At 43.9% G+C, this 20,212-nt stretch overlaps 1 protein-coding gene across 4 annotated transcripts; it reads right to left on the reverse strand.

Annotated features, from left to right (window-relative positions):
- Positions 1-76: 76 nt before the first annotated feature.
- Positions 77-19,429, reverse strand: LOC139621504 (equilibrative nucleoside transporter 2-like). Of its 4 annotated transcripts, none has more exons than XM_071478070.1 (13): positions 19,207-19,429; positions 15,458-15,514; positions 15,140-15,221; positions 13,598-13,743; positions 13,165-13,304; positions 12,943-13,077; positions 12,643-12,740; positions 11,596-11,665; positions 10,993-11,168; positions 10,752-10,854; positions 10,303-10,388; positions 8,311-8,510; positions 77-4,171 (listed from the first exon to the last, which is right to left on the reverse strand). In XM_071478070.1, the coding sequence occupies exons 2-13, from the start codon at positions 15,487-15,489 to the stop codon at positions 4,060-4,062; spliced, it is 1,380 nt and encodes a 459-aa protein (XP_071334171.1). In that variant the 5' UTR covers positions 15,490-15,514; positions 19,207-19,429; the 3' UTR covers positions 77-4,059. The 4 variants fall into 4 exon arrangements, with proteins under 4 accessions (XP_071334171.1, XP_071334170.1, XP_071334173.1 ...); XM_071478069.1 differs by having other exon boundaries at positions 10,993-11,174; positions 19,207-19,427; XM_071478072.1 differs by lacking the exons at positions 77-4,171; positions 8,311-8,510 and adding an exon at positions 9,165-9,592 and having other exon boundaries at positions 10,993-11,174; positions 19,207-19,428.
- Positions 19,430-20,212: the final 783 nt, after the last annotated feature.

Genomic DNA, 20,212 nt, shown 5'->3' on the forward strand with positions numbered 1-20,212 from the left:
ATTATGCTTTGGCAGATTTCAGGCCAGAAATGAACCAAAATGTTTTCATCAAAATGACCTACAAACACACAGCAGGTTGAAACAATCCATTTATTAATAGTCAGTTCTGTACAGAAACATTGTGAACAAGCACAGGCATGAATTCCCTTTACTGTAACCTATGGAACATGGTCTGCTGATTCAAAGACCCTCTGACCAGAGTCAGTTTGTATGGAGCATGAACTGCATGTAATGGATCACATTAAGTATTAATGTTGTGGCTGCACTACGTCAGAGAAAACAACAGTATGACCAGCTGTTGCTTTGAATGCAGTGACAAAAAGAACCATTCTGTTTTGCTGACACTGAGTTGCTTGAATGTTAATGTTGGAGGATTTCCAGCTGCTCCATGTTGACACATCTGCAATTAGCAACGAGCACAGAGTAATTACAAGGAGGCAAAACAGCAGCTTGTGTTTAATGTCAGTCCAAAATGCTACAAACAGAACGTGAACCTTTTAAACTGGCTTTTTATCATTAAGGCTGCAACTGTCAGACTGCTTGAAGACTAATGTCTAATCATCTCATTTACATTCTTCATACGAGGAGTTCAGACGTAGAAAGCAAATTTGAAATTACCAAAAAGTTTGAATTTTTCGGACCCACATCTGTTCCATGATCTTATGTAAAACGTGTACGTACTCTACTCTAAGTATGATGTGGAATTACACATTACAATGTAAAATCACCGCAACATGAAGTGAGATCAAAAATCTGATGCTGCATTGACATGATGTAGTTGCTGTGCAAAATCAAATCACTCTTAAATGTTTTTATATATATAAAAAACAACAAATCCGCTTAATATTGCTCCGTCCATTAGGACTCAGCCCTCAGTTCGTTTTGAAGCAGCAGCTGTCACAAGACAAATTTACCCCATTTACATGTGCAGGACACCTCATACAGTAGACATACAACCACCCGGTAAACTTTTCATTTAGATTGAGTAAAATAGAGAAACACACACACACACACACACACACACACACACACACACACACACACACACACACACACACACACACACACACACACACACACACACACACACACACACACACACGGATAGTCAGCAGAAAAATAAAGGCTGAGAATGGGGGAAAAAAAAAGAAAAAAAAATAATTCAATCTACATAGATTTTGATGCAATACCACTATTGGGCAATAAGTTAGTTTCTATACATGTGAAGATGTAGACACACTACAATGAGAAAAAAAGTGTATTTGTTATTGGAACATGGCACATTGGTAGCAGTGTCTAAAGAAATCCAACAATATTTGACTTAGTGAAGTGGCCAATATAAATAACTATACAAGTATTCAACTAAAAAATAACCAGCATTTCTTTGCAGTACCATTTTTTTAACTCCAATATTTACATCTGATTGGATTGTATGTAATGGCTTACAGTAACAACAGCATCACTTCACTGGTACGTTACGAGAAAACAGCAGCTGCCAGGTTCAACCTCAAGATTCAAAACTAATTTAAAGTAAAACTACTTCTTGTATCGAGCAGCTCTACACTCCATGCCAGCCCGAGGTCAAGTCAACGGAGCAATGTCGTTCCCGAGATACAACCAAGTATTACAAGGTGCTATAAACTCTATTTCTATTTCCTGTCAGTCTTTAGGTTTCGAGGCCAATAAACTGGACCTCTGGGGGACTTGTGTCTTTCGACCAGTAGGTGGCAGCAGTAGCCTGAAGGCTGGAGAGAGACAACTGGTTGAGCAGGTTTGTTGAGGAGACTGGGAGATGAAGAAAAAGTGGAAATGGGGGAAAAAAGCCCCTCGAAGATGGACAGATTTTGAGACCATGGGCCCTTAGGAACAGACGTATTAAAGCCCCCTCCCCAGCCCCCCCAACCCTCCCACACAGAAGTAAGATGTCTAGGCTGAAAGAGACACAGAGCATCATGCTCATTCTGCCTTGGCATCTCTTTTTGTTGACAGTCAGCTCAAAGAGAAGCTTTGGCCCCTGAGCCTGTGCCCAGGTGGTCCACTCACTTATCCATCCATGCACACAAGATACCTCATTAACCTTCCACTGGTAATTATAGTTCACTAGAAAAAGAATTGTTTGATTGTTCTACATCTGCAGAAAAGAGCCATTTCATTGTACAAGTATACAACGACCCCAGCAAGATCCCAACATCAAAAACATGTTATTGTTCTAACAAAAAAGGAGATTCACTGTGGCAACATCTACAGACACTGCAGCATGTGGAAACTGAATTAACCACACTTCCTGTTTCCCTTTATCTACACATGATCAGCTGAGAATACATTCCCTGAAACTACTTGCAAGGAACCAAATATTCAGTCAGAATATTCAGCTCATAATTTTGCCTCTGCAACGAAACCACAGTGGATTTGAAAAGGAGATGCGATTGAAGTGTGGGCTTTCAACTCCGATATCCGATAACTGTTTCGGTATTACAGCCATGTTATACATAATCCCTCCATTTTCAGGGGCTCAAAAGTAATTGGACAAACGAATATAATTATAAATATACAGATTCTTTTTAATACTCGGATGAAAATCCTCTCCCTGAAGTCTGGACATCACCAGATGCTGAGCTTCCTCTGCCCTGCCTTTACTTCAGCTGCTGTTTGTTTGTGGGTCCTTTCTGGCTCCGGGTTCATCCTGCTGCTTCTAGCAGCAGTCATCAATAAACACCCAGTTACTGGCTGCCATATTTGCCCATGGCATAACACGGGCTCCATGTCTGACAGATTGAGTTATGCTTGGGATCATGAGCCAGTCCTTTCTCTTCTCTTTGGTTCTGGTTCACATTCATCTTGGTTTCATCCGTCCAAATGATCTTGTTCCAGAACTGGGGAGACAAAGTGTAATCCGGCCCGAGTGTAAACCCTCTGCATTCATGAGGGAGCCTCTTAATGCTCAACTCTGACACGCCCACCTTCTCCAGAGTGGCTGGACGTTGTGAAGGGATTTTTCTTCACCGAGGAAAGAATTCAGTGATCTTCCACTTGAGTTGTTGGTTCAGGCCTTTTGCTGCGGCCGAGCTCGCCAGTGCATTCCCTCTTTTTGAGAATGTACCAAAGAGTCTCTGCTATCTGTCTGATAGGTTTGTTTTGCTTTTTCAGCCTGAGGATAGCCTCCTCCGCTTGTATCCAAACCTCTTTGCACAGCTGCCAAATGCAAATTCAACACAATGGGTCGTGAAATGATGAGGGACCAGGCCAAAACCGGGCCACCAAGTTGACCATTAGTCAATTGTTTAATTACTTTTGAGCCTCTGAAAAATAAGGCACTATGTATATTGAAAAATAAATTGAATGCTTACAAGGAAATCATCCAAGTATCTTATCCTGAGTTTTCCTCCTGCGACAAGTTAAAATGTATTGTAATGGCTGTTTATGGGGGGGGGGGGGGGGTATGTGTAAAAATGGCTTTTATTCATATTCAATAAATGATGTTTTTGTTGAACCCCTTCAATTAAAGTCGAAATCACATCTCGATGACGTCATCTCAAATCCATTGTAGTGGCGTACAGAGGCAAATTTACTAAATTTGTGTCCCTGTCCAAATACTGATGGACCCAACTAAATAATGTAAACCTAAAAATGTCGAAACACAAAGACCTACAAAGTCTTTTATTATCAAACCTAACCTAATTATACAGAGGAAATCAACCCTTCTCTCCAGGCTTGCAGCAGGTCACATAACCAGGAGTTCATCAGAGTAACAAACAGTATTTCCCTTATTTCTGCTTCTGCAGGGAATCTGACCAATGCCACTTCAACAACTGTTTTTATTATTATTATTATTATTATTACTACAGCGTCCCTCAGGGTCCCTGGTTGTCCAGGCTGTCAGGCTGCAGCCCATGCAGCGTGCAGCACTTGACAGATAAATGATGAATGAAGAACAGGAGGATGTCGTCCAGGAAGGACAGACTTTTGCATTTGTGTGTGTGTGTGTGTGTGTGTGTGTGTGTGTGTGTGTGTGTGTGTGTGTGTGTGTGTGTGTGTGTGTGTGTGTGCGTGTGTGCGTCTCTACACCAGAGCCCTCAGAGGAAAGGACAGGGCAGCTCCTATGGACAGACCCAGGGCCAAAAAGAAGGTCATCAGGGCTCCTGCAGTCTCTGCATCCTTGGGCTCCACTAACCTGATGAGAGAGCAGGCGGGGACAGAAGGTCAGCCATGGGATCACACTGGTCTCAGCCAGACAACAACAAATCAGTCTTTACATTATGCTGATCATTTTTCCAGGTATACAAGACATCTTTATAGTTTCGGTCACTTCACTAAACTGCAGAAATTAACTTTCTGAGACTCATCGCAGTGGACACTCATCCACCGTTCGCTGTCTTTGTTAGTCATGCTGTCTTTATCCTCATGGTGATCCAGGGGTGACTTTAAAGCACCTTGCTGGTGTGTTCAAGGCCCCTCAGAGACCTCATGAGCCATACAGTTGAATTTAAGTTCTGTTTCATAGCATTTATTTTGTACGTCACTGAGGGAGTGCCTCCTGCGTGACCTCATCAGACGCACCAATGACATCATGCAAGCCTTCACTGGCTGGCACTCGAGACGCCTACGTCAGGAGGGTCAGACGTCGTTCTTGCTTCTCACTGGAGCCTGTCCACAACTGTGCCAAACCGTCCACAAATTCAAACAGAACAAAAAGTAGTTCCACTTTTTGCCCATAATGAGGTAGCGCCAGCAAGACCATAGGTAGCAATACCTTATAGCAGGTAACAGTGATGCTCAGCAGCACAACAGTAGCAATATTTTCCCCTTTTCTCCCCTCGAAGCTGCACCAGCTGTTTAGTGAATTCACACACACTGCATTCCTCCTGAGACCAGCTGTTTGAGTCAGACAGAGCTGGGCGCAGGTGTGCTTGTGTGTAGGGATATAGTAGTTAAAAAGTACCTCACACAGCCCCAAGTCAAATAACCCAAACTGTTACTTTAACAGATCCACTTCTTCCCTTGATCCCATCACCACCTCCGTTTTTAAAAAGCGCTTTTTTAACTTGTATTTTTCCAGGCTCACTCAAATCTTCACTTGTTAAACCACTTTTAAAAGCGGCCCACTCTAGACCCATCTATTATTAACAATTACAGACTGGTGTCTAACCTCCCATTCCTGGGCACAATCATTGAAGGAGTCATCTCCAGGCAGTGATCTGACAGCAGCGATCAGGGTGAAGCATCTCTACCACTCAAGCTTTCACCCCAGTCGTGGTCAAGATTTGCAATTAAGGATTTGAGAAGAAGTAGTAGTGACCGTGGCAGAGTCTGCAATTACGTATTATTGGATCTAACTGCAGCATTCAACAGTATATCATGATATTTTCATCTGGAGACCTGATAGGTGGGTCGGTGTATATGGGTCAGCACTGGGCTGGTTTTTAATCATAGATCATGTAGGTCCAGATTTTAGTGTTCGTCTTGAAATTTTTGGCTCCAGAAAACATTTGATCACGTTAGGTGTTCTCCGGGGGTCCTTTGTACTTGTTGCCTCTGCTGGACCAACTCATCTGGTCTGGCTCCTCCGCATCTCTGACCTAATTTAAGTTATGAACCTGCTAAACCCCCCTCAGGGTTCCCCCCTTATGAAGCACTGGAGCATGCTACATAATCACATTAGAGGTCTCCAGCACTATTGTCTAAATGCTAATGCTAAACTGAAAACATTCCTTTTAGCTGTGCTTTGCAGTAGTCTGGTTTCATTTAGTTTTTATTCCTTTTATTGGTTTTAACTTAGGCATCTGATTCACTTGGTCTAATCTGATTTTATTCCTTCTTTTGATCAGTTTAAAATTGCATTTCTTATTAATTTTAACAGTTTTTAAATCATACATACAGTATCATTTATGTGTTGTTTGAATTTGTATTTGTGTGTCTCTGGTTGCAGCGTCTGTGGTAGGTCACGCTGGAACCAAGTGTGCTGTATGAATGAATCTTTGCCTGCTTGCTTTAACGGAGTCGTGTGTGCGACCACAAGCCGCGCCTCGTCTCAGGCGGTTGCTAGACTTGATGGGTTGGATGTCAGGGCACCGACTCCGGCACATTCCGTCCTCGGTGCAGGTCCCCCCCCCCCCCTCATGACTCATGCCACTGGAGACAGTTTTCCGGCAATCAGGGAGTCAGTATCTCCCCCATAGTGAGACATGAAATGGATGCTATGAAATGTAGTTCCTGAGGAAAGGGCTGTTTGACAGCAAAGTAAAGTGGTGACAATATTCGAAATAAAGCGACAGTGATTGTGGGCATTTTTTTTGGCTTTTTTGCACATGGCCCCGTCCACAGCAGCACGTCGCTCGGCCTCTGTGCCGGTGCTCCCAGCTGCTTCTCTAATCTGGGAGCGCACCGATCTGGATCTACTGCAGGTAACACACCAACTGTAGATAAGTACCTGTGCGTTATGGTTAAGGTTATGGTTATAACCCCGGTTCTCTGATTAGCTTGAGTCAGTGTTCCAGCAAACACCGTCTTTGCTGTGGAAGCGAAGCAGAGCCGAGCTTGTTTTGAATGACAAATGACACTGTGCAAGCCTGACACATAGGCGGAGGGTCCCTTCCTCGTGAGCCACTCACTGCTCATCAGAGAACAGAGGTTACATCTATAACCTTAAATGAAGTCAGGTTCTGTTTTCTACTGTAGTTTTTTTTAATGGCCACCATTCCCACATGGGGTTCTAGTTCTAGTTTGTAATCTTAACTGACATCAGCATCACTCCTGTTCACTGTTCACACTGAGATATTACAGATGTATTAATCTTAATGTTAACCCAACATTTTCTACTGCTGTTGTTGTTTCACATTCAAAGCATGCACAGGATGGCTTTTATTGTGAAGCAGTCAAATGAACGTGTGATGTATATGTTATCAAGGTTACATATACCCCCCCCCACCCCCTCCATCATCAGGCACACATACTTTTCTGACAGTTTTCTTGTCAGTGAGCCAGTTTCACATGTTGCAACAGCTCCTCTTACTGTGGCCTGCTCCTTTTTTAATTATACTTTGTTTCTGAAAAAAGTAGCTGCTTGGTGCCAGTTTGTAGCGTTACCATGGTAACCACAGCTGCAGTCAAGCCAACCAGGAGTGAAATTTGTAGCTAAACTGTTAATGTAGTTTCAGGTGCATCCTGGCACCTGGATCTGTGCCTGAGAGAACAGGAAGCATGATCTCATGGTGTTATACTCTGTTTGACGGGTTAGGGTTCAACCATTATATAAATATATATGTATTATTTCTTTCCTCTTCATTATTACGATGAACTTTAAGAATTCTCCTACAATGAGATTTTTAGGCACCAGGCCTGTTTTACGTACCGTTACTAATCAATAATAATCTAAGTATTGTAGGCTTGAACACTATTTAGAAAATAAAAGTCCACACGTTTTTCTATTGTATGACACCAAATGAATCTTGGTTCATATCATAACAAACTGCAAATGTTTGTTTACAGCTGGAAGAATTCATTGACCTTAATTGGTATGAGGTGGAGGAGGTGCTGCTGGGTAAGATTTTGATCTACCATATATGGTGCCGGAGCTGTTTGACTCACAGGCCCTGTTCAGACCTGGTATTAACATCCGTCCTGAGTGGGCCGATCACCAGTGGACAGCTCTGAGCTCAGGTGTGAGCCCACCCAGGACTCATTTGAGATCCGATCACTCAGACCACATTCGGAGGTGGTCTGGGCCACATGTGGACACATTCTTTTAGCAGTGTGAACGTGACTGCGTCCTGGGCCACACATGGAAGGACCGCCTCCTCTACTGACGTCCTCCGCCATACTGAGGCCTGTTCATCTGTTTCCGACCAAAAACCCCAGCCCCTTCTTAAATTCATTTCAATTTTCAGTGGATTTCATTCTCCTATGCACCCGTTTTATAGTTTTACATTACATTAGAATTTGCACTATTAGGTAAACTTCAGATAAAAATAAAGGCAATAAATAACGACCATTTTTTTCCACTTAAAGGAAAGCTTAGCAGCCCAAGTTTAAAACCGCTGTCTTTGAGGATAACACACTGAGCTGAAACAGTCCCTTCTCCAAAATAACAACACCTATAAACACAACAGTGTTTTATCTATCTATTAATGTGCATCTGCAGTCAGTTATAATCCAAGCTGTCAGATGTGACATACTCCAGAACTGCAGTAAAAGGTGAGGCGGTGCCAAAGTCAATTTCAACCAATTTTTTGATAAAAGCTATTGAAAGCTATTCAAGCTGTGGAGTAATAATCACTTCTATTCAGCATCAGCGATAAAGTGGTTGGTACTCACTGTGGTGCGTAGGACATGGACAGGCAGACAAAGTAACCACTGGTCACAGAGAACAGAGCCATAAGGAAGGTGAAAGCACAATCGTGAGCGAGGTAAACAGGAAGACGGGAGCGGGGCTGGACGTTACAGAGCATCAGCAGAGGGATGAACACCACCCTGGAGATGACCAGCGCCGGGAACAGACGAGACTCTTTACTAGGCTGCAAAGACAGGAAAAGATGAGGTACAAAGAGGTGAGAACTGGATGGATGGACATTCTCAAATCTCCCACAGAGCAAACATTCCTGCATGTATAAAAAGAGGTCATGTCATTTAATGCTGTGCTGGCGGATGGGAAGAAAAAAAAGCAAGTGTAATCAAAAAGGAATGCCTGATAGTGTGAATGTGGGCCACGGGAGGGATTCTGATGTGCAAGCGTGGGAGCTGAGGAAACATAGCTGTTCGGGGGGGCCGGGACTATCTGGCACAACCAAAACAGATAAAATGTGACAACAGTTTCTGACAACAGAGAGATAGAGTGAGAGAGAGCGCCAAATCCCATCAGCCCTCAGGCCAGTGTTTAATATGTCATTATTATTAGTGTTCCAGTGGAGGATGAATGAGGTGATTTCCAGTCAAGGGCACAGAACACCGAGTCATGTTCCCTCCGTCCCTTACTGTATCTGCTTCTAATGACGGCTCCCACTCGGACGGGCTGTGCAAACACATTAGAACTGGACACAATAGGCTTGGTCAGTGTGTCAATAGCATTATATGCTGTTGGGGCCTCAATTTCCTCCGCTCTGTGTAATCACAGCTGGCACCTACACACCAACCAACAGCACTTAAATGACAGTCAGTTGGTTGGAGAGAGAGTGTGTGTGTGTGTGTGTGTGTGTGTGTGTGTGTGTGTGTGTGTGGCAAACATCAGTTATATGTGGGGCACTCAACAGGGCGCTACAGTGGGGCAAATTAAATGATGTGACAAAATAAAAGTTCAGCCATCAGAGATTTTCTTGTACTGTTTTTTTTTTTTTTTTTTATTTTATAATAAAATCAAGGTTGTCTCCCTTAATAACTCTGCATGTATTAGTGCCAAACTGTAAAAAATACTGTATCACATGTAAAAGCACATTCACAACTTAACTTAAGTAGAAATAAAATCACAATTAAGATCAAAAATTAAAGCACTTGTTATGCAGAATCGACCCATTCAGGTTGGTATCATAGGTGGAGATAGATAGATAGATCGATCCTGAATAGGTCCTGTAGTGGAATAAAAAGGGCGACGTTTCCCTCTAAACTGCTGTGAAGTAGATGTAAAAAAAAAAAAAAAAAAAAAAAAAAAAAAGTAGCAGAAAAATTTAATCATCTGTACTTTGTCTGTGGTGCTAATTAGCGTATGCTAGAATGCTAAAATAAGACAGTGAACATGGGAAACATCATATAGGTTCAGCAGCAGCATGTTGACATTACTGCCACTGTGAGCACATAGCATTTAGAAGCAGAGACTCAGAGTTGCTCGCTTGTCTGCAGACTTTTAGTCATATTAAAAGTCTGGTTATTTTATCTTTAAAAAGTAGTGTAATATTATCCTTATCAAGTGGACAACTGTATAGGCAGTAAAACCTGATAAAATGAGGCCATAAAAGGAGCAGGGGATAAAATCTTCTATTACGTTATAATTGTATTGTGATATGGATATATGTAAGGAGTAGTGTGATTATGATGATTCTGAAATGTTTTATCAACATCAATATTTTAGGAAGGGAAGTAAACTTTATTTATTCAGGGTGGTTTCACTGAGAGCCAACCTCTCTTTTACTTTTTAATGCCCTGATCACATTCACACACAGTCACATCTGGAAGCCTCCCAGTACAACCACAGTCTGACCTGCTGGCCACTGAGCAGCTGCACTGCACAGTCAGGATCAAAGGCCCAATTCCAATTTATTAAAACCAAACTGTCAGAGTTTCCATCCTCTCCTGAAAAGAGTATCAGCAGGTACTAACCCAACGTATGAAGGTTGTGATGGTCCGACCGAACCAGTCGTTGATGTTGAACATCAGGAAGCAGCACACTGAGAGAAAGAAGCGCTCTGGGGAAGGAATGACAAGCAAGAGAATTAGGAGGCAGGAGGACTTGATTGCAGTCTACTACAAGAGATTATAGAGATTACGAGCAAGGTCTCGTAAGTTGTTAGGGCTGCGGGCTGGACTAATATGTCCTCAGTCCCAGAACACACGTCCTCGCAGCACGCTCTCAATAACTGACCGAGGCCCGGTAAAGACACTGAGAGGTCCGGTTAAACCTTTAAGGATTTCTGTGGCCGACGCAGCAGCCCAGCAGGATTTGTCCCGTTGTTCATGTTTTATTAAGTTACCAAGGACAGGATGCAATTCGTCGACCCGAGTGCGGCAGGGAATCGACCTTAATCAATCGAATTAAGGCGCAGTCATACCCCATTTTCCTGGGAATATTGTTTTGACATCTGCGGTGACAGCAGGGAAGACGGACAGAGTGACTGTGAACACAAACGTCACACAGAACGCCATCACCCAGATCTAAAAATGAAAGGAAAAATAAAGAAAAAAAAGTTAAGGACCAGATTACTTTTATGACATTCTGTAACATCTGACACGTCACAGATATTTGATTTCCTAGGTCACCGTGAGACTGTGACATCAAACGAGTGGAACTACCTTTTTGAAGACCTCTTTGACCGAGGCTTTGGCTTGTCCCTTATCCACCTGCTCCAGCGACAGGAAGGCCTGCGAGGTCCCGTCTGGCCTCGGGTCCACCTCGGCCTCAGCGGGACTGCCAGTCGCTGAGCCGTTAGCGTGGCCGTTCAGCTTGCCGTTCTCCACTGTGCTGCTCTCTGCAACTGAACACATACATAGTTCTTCCACTGTTCCGTTTACGCATAAAAACTTGTTCAACATGCTCGGAGGAAATATTTCAAATGTGGCATCTGGTTAAGTGAATTATGTGAGTAGGTGCACCTCTATGGGCTTTTTTTAGCATTCATGGAAAACTGTGTGGGCCAGTGTGAGTCTAACAGGCTCTGTCTTTGTCTGGGCACTGCCAGGGCTCTAATTGGATAAACAGAGGGTCAACTGACTTAACGAGATAATGTTCCACTGGATTGATTTGATTCGAGCAGACTGTGACGGACAGAATCATGAACTCAGTGGAAAAGCAAACAGATGTTCGCTCGCCGTCAGACGAATGTTTGATGATCTTAATTCTACTAATTCTAAAGAGCTAACGCTACAGAATTAGGCCAGATCAAAGCCAGATCTCACCCTTCAGCAGCTCGTCTTTTGTGCCGGGCTCGTAGTTGCTGCTCTTGTTCAGATAGTACTGCGCAAACTCCTGCGTGGAAAAACCACACAACACAAATTAGGCCGAAAAACAAAACATTCATAAACATTCAGAAAGCATGGACTACGCTGTCAGGCTTATTCGGTTTTAACGTTTTCGCTGACCGGTGCATGCTTACACAGAATGAGTTTAGGAAAGTATGTACAACATTTTCTTGATGACTAACTTGGACATGTTAAATCACATTTCATTAAAACTCCACTTCAGGCAGATAAGGCAGCTTTAAAGTCCTAAAAGAGGCTCCTGCTTCACTTTTCAGGATTTCATTATCACAAAAGTGAATGTTTCTAAGGCTTAAAATAAAGTGTCATCTCTTTTGATTATAAAGCAGGTCTAGGTTCTATATAAATACTGTGCAAGTATCAAAGCCTCAGTCCACAGAGAAATGCACACAGCCTGTATTCAGAAACTGAGCCTTAAAACCACCGCTCTTAGCCACAGCTCAAGCCCCACCATCCAACCTTGCAGGATTTGGTTTCTCTGAGTGTTTACCTGAAATCTGCTATATTTTTATTAGATCACTCAGAAAACAGTCAGCCAATCAGAAGAGAGGCTCAGATCCTCTTTTTTGATTGGTTCATTGGCATGTTGTTGCTAGAGAGAAGCCTAAGATAGTAGATGTAAAACTACATTCAGGTGGTTTTTGCTACTTAAATCAAATATATCTTCTTATGGATATCAACACTTCAAATAAAACTCTGGAAAAGTGTAAAATATGGGACCTTTAAACAGAAATTCAGACTGAAATTTTACGGTGCGCTCAGAGGTTTGTCCAGCATCCACTATCCAAAACAAACACCATCTCAAAAAGCCTGATTATATTTACTGACCCAATTTTAAATGTAAAAACAGCATGTGGTCAGAGACAAACAGTAGCTTCAGTGTGACTGTTACAGTCAGGGGGCAAATAGAGAGAGAGGGATACTATTGCAGTTAACACAGGCATGCAGATCAGGAAGCTGACTGACCAGGCGAGGCAGAACCAGGTAGCTAAAGAGCGTGACCACTGTCCCCACACATGGCGTGATGAAGTAACCCAGCGCTGCTGACTCAGAGTCTGCATCACCTGAGCGACAAACACAAAAACACAAGTTAGTTTCGAGCGCGGGGATAGAGAAGTATCCTCTGAAACAGACACAGTGTGTGTTGTGTGGTGGGTGCCGTCATGCTAATTTGACTAGCTCTGCATCCATTTAGAATGTCCTCTGTTACTAGGCAACTGGGGATTAGGCACCCGGTGGCGTTTTGTGTGTATGTGGGTGGCTCACTGGCTATGGCTAGAAGCATGGCGATGGCAGCGAAGGTCCCAGCGAGGCCTTGGCCGCTCATGAAGATGGTGCTGTACTTCTGAGGCAGCAGACCCACCAGGCCAAACAGACTGCCCTGCAGCACGGCGCCGAACGCTGGGGGGGAGAACAAGCGCCGCTTCATTCAGCACTTCTCTCTCAAGTTTAAACACTTTCTGTCGCTCACGCAGTCACACGACTTACAGTTGATGAACCAGATCGTAGCCATGGTAACAGAGAAGAAGCGATCTTCCTCCATGGGCACTTTGACCAGCACTGCTGTGAGGATGAAGAGCACCAGGATAAAGACAAGGCTGCCTGCGATACGCATGGCCTCTGATATCCTGGAACGAGAACAGTCGACACACACATTAGTGATTTAACCAAGAACTGCATTAGTTCTCCATCAAACTGGATGAAGAATACACCAGAGGAATATAAAGAGATCACTTGTGCATTGGTGCAAGGCACTTTGTAATGGCCAACACATTAAGTCTACTGTTTACAAGTAAGATGCATTAGTTTTACTGAACATCATTCTGTGCCTGGAAGAAAAACAAGTCTTCATTTCTCATCAACAGCTTAGGTACGCTGCCCAGGACCAACGAGAGCACCCTCCTCTGACCCTGTCACTGACCTCTGGTAGAGGAAGGAGTTGAGCAGGGTGAACAGCAGCAGCGGCAGCTGGGACAGCAGCGTCATCCAGTTGTTGAAGTAGTACTCTTTGCGGACCACCGCTGTGCCATTGCTCCATTCTGTTGTGTTTAGGCGACCTTGGAAATACTGCAACCCCAGAGGGAGCAGGACAGGTGTAAGTTTGTCACTGCCGCTGCAAATATCCTTCCATTTCACAGAAGTGTACACAAACATACATACTTGTGTAATGTGCGAGGTGTCGCAGAGAATTACCACCAACTTGACAGCATTTTAGCATCTTTTAGCTCGTTGTTTTGGATTTACAGCCCACAAATTTACAGTCATGATGTGCTGTCAGCTTTTTATTTTGTTAAATCAGCACCATTTCCAACCACAACAAGCAGCCTTTTCAGCAAAACATCACTAACGCACCCAGTGCATTACAACAGTGCAACAGTGAAACATTTAGCAAGTCAAGATGAAGGTTAATGTTGCTCTCATCTGTTTCATGTGTACGTAAACGACCATTTCCTTCCTCCACCACAACTTTATAAAGGTTATGAATATGTCAGTGTTTTGTTACACCTTGTTCCACTGCTCTGAATTAATGCAGGTTTAAGACAGCCCGATGGAAGAACAATCCTCTGGCACTGTATCTTTATAGACGTTATAGTGATAATGTGATAAGTGATAATCTAATTAAGCTGTAATAAAGCCTTGTGATATTGTAAAGTATCCACAAAGAAGATGATAAACTGCTGAAGGGAGTCAGCGCACCTGAAGAACAAAGGGCTAAAGGGTGTCGACCTCACAAACTGTGACTTACCACTTAGCATTGGCAAACAAGAAACTGACTATAACTACAGCGGCCTTTTGTCAGCATGAAGCCACGTTTTCATCATCACCAGGCGGCTGCTTGGAGCACAGACCCAGATAAATCCGGTGACCATGACAGACGACAATACTGTGATTTGGTCCGTTGCTAGAGAGCTACACCTGTTGTGGTGCTGGTCTCGCTCTTACAGCTCCCTCTTCTATCAGCAACCAGCTGAAAATATCCCTGACTGTCAAGTGTCCGAGCCTTTCAGCGGGAGTCGGGGCGCTGTCGACGCTGACACTGGTTCACGTCTACATGGAAAGAGGCTTCACTCCAGCACACGAGCACGTGCGGCCATCCACACATGGTTACCCGCAGTCATATGATAGACTGTGCGGATTTATGGGTCCCTGCAGGTCATGACAACGCCCTATACCCAGACTGCGTCAACACATCACTGGGCCACATAACACCATTATGACTAATCCTATAGTTTTTCCAGACTTTTTTTTTTTTTGAAATGCATGCATTATTGTCCATAACACCACTGTCATCCATCCAGCATGTGATTCTTTAAGATGTTTAAGTAGGGGAGCCCCCAGACCAACAAATTCCTTTAGAGAAAGGGTTTTACGCAGATCTGACTATACTCAATACTCCCAATTTATTGACTCGTTTAATGTTTTGATGTGTCAGAACTAGGATTAATAATTGTCATGTCTTTACCAATGAAGCTGTCATGAAGAAGTTCCACGGTAGCAGTGTTCCCAGGCCCAGAATGAAGAAACTGATTCCCACCAAGCAGCCTCTGTCGAGGGGAAGTAAAACGTGTTATTTGAGGAAGGGATTACAGCACTTTCCCACACTATCATTTCTAAAGCAGAGGCAGCCAGTGTCAGCAAATATCATTTTTAAAGACATGAAAAGCTCTTTAAATTGTTACATCAACAACAGGGCAATTTACAAAGCAGACCTAAAAAAACTGTAGCTGAAAGCAGACAACAGGAAGAGAGAGTTTCTTGTTTCAGTCCGACGTCAACTCACCTGTCTTGGGGAGCGTCTGTTCGGCCCTTCATCCTGATGTAGGAGGTTATGGTGAAACTGCGGGGGCAACAGGATAGGCAAGAGGTCAGCCACATCTCATCACAAGATTACTGAGTGTGTAGTTTGGTTTCTGCCAAGGTTTCACTACTTGAGAGATGCAGGAATGCTTTTACACTCTGACAAGAGGCTGGGAGGGGCTGTCCGTATTAAGCTGCCTCCAGACAGTGGTGTGATTTGTGTCTGGATGTAAAGATAATTAAGTCTTTTCACTTTGACTTTTGGTATTTTGAGTGAACCTGTGACTATCAGGATGAACTACGAATTACCCAGCAACCTGCACTTTACTGTTTAAAAGCCACTGGGAATAGCAGAGTGTATACGTTTAGATGAATGACCCGACTAAGTGCAGTTTCAGTGATTTTCCCCTGTGGCTTTGGCAGTGGAACAAACTCTCTCCCTTTTAAATGTGTCCATAAGTCAAGAATCTGAGAGTCAACTCCCTGTGTACACACCAACACGGCAACGTATTCTCTGGAAATAAAACCCAGCTGACAGTCACCGACATAACTGAAAAGGTATTGAAAGCGTTACTGCTGCCAGTGTACAGCTCATTATGGCTGCTCAGCTTGTTCTGACTTGTTAGAGGAGCAGACTACACACATTCAGCTATAACTGACTGCATGCTGCTTCAGCTCTTGTCATGTAGCTTTGCTCCTCTCAATCAAACGAGAGGAGGCCAGCATGAGGAAAAGAAAAAGAATTAAAGGTCCACCCAGTCTAAAGGTAGATGTCCATGTCTTTTTTTATTATCAAGCAGGTCTAGGTTCTATATTAATACCGTGAAAGTATCAAAGCCTCAGTCCACAGAGAAATGCACAAAGCCTGTGTTCAGAAACTGAGCCTTAAAACCAGCTGTCAGGACTTCTGAAACTTTGTGATGTCACAACAAAGCTGTCACTGCCCTCAGCCAAGCTCCAAGCCCCGCCTACCTGGACCCACCATCCAACCTTGCAGGATTTGGTTTCTCTGAGTGTTTACCTGAAATCTGCTATATCAGCCAATCAGAAGAGAGGCTCACAGCCTCTCCACCCTGTTATTAGAGCTCCAGAGAGAAGCCTGAGAGAGGAGATGTAAAACTACACTGAGATGGTTTTTGGTTTCTTAAAATCATAAACATATCTTCTGATGGAGATCAGCACCTCAGATAAAACACAGTAAAGGTGTAAAACATGGGACCTTTAGCATCACACTGTCCTGTGTACCGTCTGCGCTGTGGACAGAGTCTGCATATATGCAAACTGATCTCCAATAGAAACAAAGTCCAACAACTGGCAGGGGTTTGTTCTCTGTGTTTGTAACAAGGACACAGAAATCAACACGGCAAACGCATCCTGTGGTTGTTGAAGGTCAGGGCTGGAAACGGACATGACAGAGTCAAACGTTTTCCCCTTGTGTCAACAGGAATGTCACCTTGGACACTCACTAAAAGCCTGATAAAAGCCACTGAAGTATGTTCAGTTTCTTTCCTGACTAGATGTCAAACACACACAAAACACTGCTCCACCACATTTCAGTCTCTTTTTAACAGATTCAGCAACCAATCAGTGCAGTGCTGATAATTTTAAGTCCAAAATTTTCAGTCCAGATTTAATATTATCAGCTGTGTACACGTTTTCAGCCACATGCCACATGGTTATTGTATGATAAGTAAGTAAACACATACTGGTTGGCTGACAAACAGCCCAGTCACGGGGACCAGTCAGTGATTTAAAAGATCACAAACTTACGATGACAACAAAAACTTTTGGGAGTAAAGACGTAATATTTAACTCTCTGCAAGACTTGAAACATAAACAAGATTAGATGTCTGATGGAAACAAAAAAAAAAAAAAAAATGTTGGCAAGGGTTGGCAGTCTTCCCAAAAAAACAAATGTGGTGTTGAGATATATTTCCATAGCACGACCGCTGCCAAGCTACTGACATTGAGTCATTTTTTATTTTTTGGCACCTGCTCCTCATCTGTCATGCTCCTCCTTCACACTGAATTGTTTTTCACGTTCAGTAAGACACGCAAGAAAGACGCCCTGTGATAGACACGATATCATTTGGCCAGCCAGCGCAGACACTGAGTAGGCAATGAGTGCTGGTTTGTGATCGGGGTGTGGATCCACATCACTAGGGGAGACTGAGAACAGTTGGCACGATGGTGCTTCACCTTGGTGTTTCATGCGGACCACTCCCTCCACGTCACTGAGACAAGCTCGTACCAGTTAGAGGAAAAATGTTAACGTCCTGAATGAACACTTCAGGTGGGATTTCACCAACATAAATGCCTTTGTAACAACTCACTCTTCAGACCTCGGTCCCCTTCAAATCCACAGATGCACAGAAAGAAAAGTGTGAAAACTTATATGAGGGTTTTGTCAGTATTTACAATAAAGTGTGAGAAAACCAACAATGTGCAGACTCTGACTGTTGAGCCTGAGGCTCCTAGAGAGACACTTATGTGGGCGATGATTAGGAAAAAAAAAAAACAGGGCTCAACATGATTTCCTCTGATCCCAGAAACATCAAAACAGTCTCTGTTGTATTTGTTTGTGTCTCCTATCACGATTTGTGTCTTCACCCTCAGACATCTTGCCATACTTTCCCATACACACACTTTGAGTGATTAAGTAAGTATGTATGTATGTATGTATGTATGTATGTATGTATGTATATATTATATATATATAAAAAAAATACACCAAACTATTTCTCCCATGTCAGGTTGCAGTGGATCAACATGACGACCACAGAAAGCAATTATGCACACTCACTGATCTCCAGTGCCTGCACACTAAGACTCCATCACAGACCTGCAGGCAGCTGACTGTGAGCTCAAAGGAGAGTTCAAGCAAAACACTGAAGTCTCAGACCTGAAAACAAACGTTTTCATATTACAGCATGCAGTTACTGTGGCCGTCAGCTGGAAGTAAACCCATCCAAACCTCTGGACTTTTCGGGAACTACTGGGTCGGTTGCTCTGCCACCTGCTGCCTCTGCTCCCCTGGTTATAGCAGCTATCCAAAGCCCCTTCAGAAAGACACGAGCCAAACCCTGGAAACCCTCCTGATTCACTGCTGAGTCACAGGAGATTATCGTTTCCTACAGTAATCCAGGCTGAATCGCAGCAGCCATGCGGGGCCGTGCAGCTCCATCGCCAGCCCAGACACGGTGCTCAGCAGCACAGCAGCGGGCGGCCTCGGGTGCGCTGCAGGACACTCACATTCAGGTCCATGACTGTCTGGAGCAGTGCGGTCCGGTAATTTACCGACCAGAGTGGACACAGGAAGTGGTTCGACACCACCGCTGAACCAAAACATGCATGGCTCTGAGCACGATTCAGCGCGGTGAAGACAGACAAAAAGAAAGTCAATGAGCCGTGAGACTCGAGCCCAATGAATGAATGAATTACATGAACCGCTAACGAGTTCACTCTGGCGTGAATTTTAAATAGAAACACTCCGACGCGGCCACCTTTGTGAGGCAGCAGTCGTCCACATTTGTACTTAAACGATATCCGAGTCGACGCCGAGGAGCAGGCAGCGGCTCTTTCTCACACAAGGGCGACGAAAATAACACTTCACCGCAGCACGGCTCGGCTCGGCTCGGCTCGGCTCAGCCCGCTGGACCAACGCTGCCATCTGTTCCCGTCGCTGCTAGCCACCGCCACGCAGACATGAGAGGGAGGGAGGGAGGGACTCACCTTGGGAAAGTGTTGGTCGTCACTGTGTTTTCATAGCGTTCCCACCGTCAAACCGAGCACTTCAGGTTTCAGAGGGTCCACAGGGGTCCAGCTCGACGGGACAGATTAACGGCGACATGTATCCGTCGTGCACACACGTGGTGGGAGAGTACGAGCGCCCACGGCTTATGTCGGGCGCTGCTTCCGTCTGTACGGGGCGCCATGGGTGCCAAAACACTCCACGTAAGCGCACCGTCTATTATGATGCGCTGTGGTGGGCGCGGCTTCAGGAAATAAGACTTTGACTTTATGCACTGAACAACAAGTGTGCATGGGTGTATTATAATACATGCATCATGTATTATTATGTATGCCCCCCACCAACCACAGGGACAGCTGATGCAGAACCACACATTTGAACAAGTACAACAAATCAGTCAAATGACAGGGAGAACCCAGCTGGGACCACAGACTGTATATAAACACACTATAATGCATTATAACACAAAACATCTGTCAAAATAGTTTCACCACAACAGAAGTTCAGTTCAGCAGACACAGGGAAATTTGGCCACATGCTCAGTCTACATAGAAAGTGCGCGTAAACGTGGACACATTTTTGGCACAAACGGGACGCCATACTAGACCCAACACTAGAAATGCAAGCGGAACAAACGCTGATGATTTCTCAGGCAAAGTGGCCTTGAGAATGATGCAGTGTGTCTTTGTCATTTCATAAATGATGAACATCTATTAACATCTGTTCTTGATTAATGTGTGTGTGAGTGTGTGTGTGTGTGTGTGTGTGTGTGTGTGTGGTTAATAACTTTAATGACAGGACATTGTTTTGCAGTGACGTATTGAAATGGGGACCATTGGCGTCAAGTTCAGCATTTTGATGAAACAAAAGTGGAGTCTCAGTTTTATTTTTCTGTTTTGTGTCTGATGTGTGGATGCACTGCCGACACAGCTGCTGACACAGCTGTCAACTAATGTTTCAGCTATCAGGTCATAATTCATGTCCAGA

The sequence above is a fragment of the Trachinotus anak genome, unplaced genomic scaffold, assembly GCF_046630095.1.
Source record: "Trachinotus anak isolate AG129_WGS33_773 ecotype Australia unplaced genomic scaffold, CSIRO_AGI_Tana_v1 ptg000005l, whole genome shotgun sequence".
Lineage (NCBI taxonomy): Eukaryota > Metazoa > Chordata > Actinopteri > Carangiformes > Carangidae > Trachinotus > Trachinotus anak.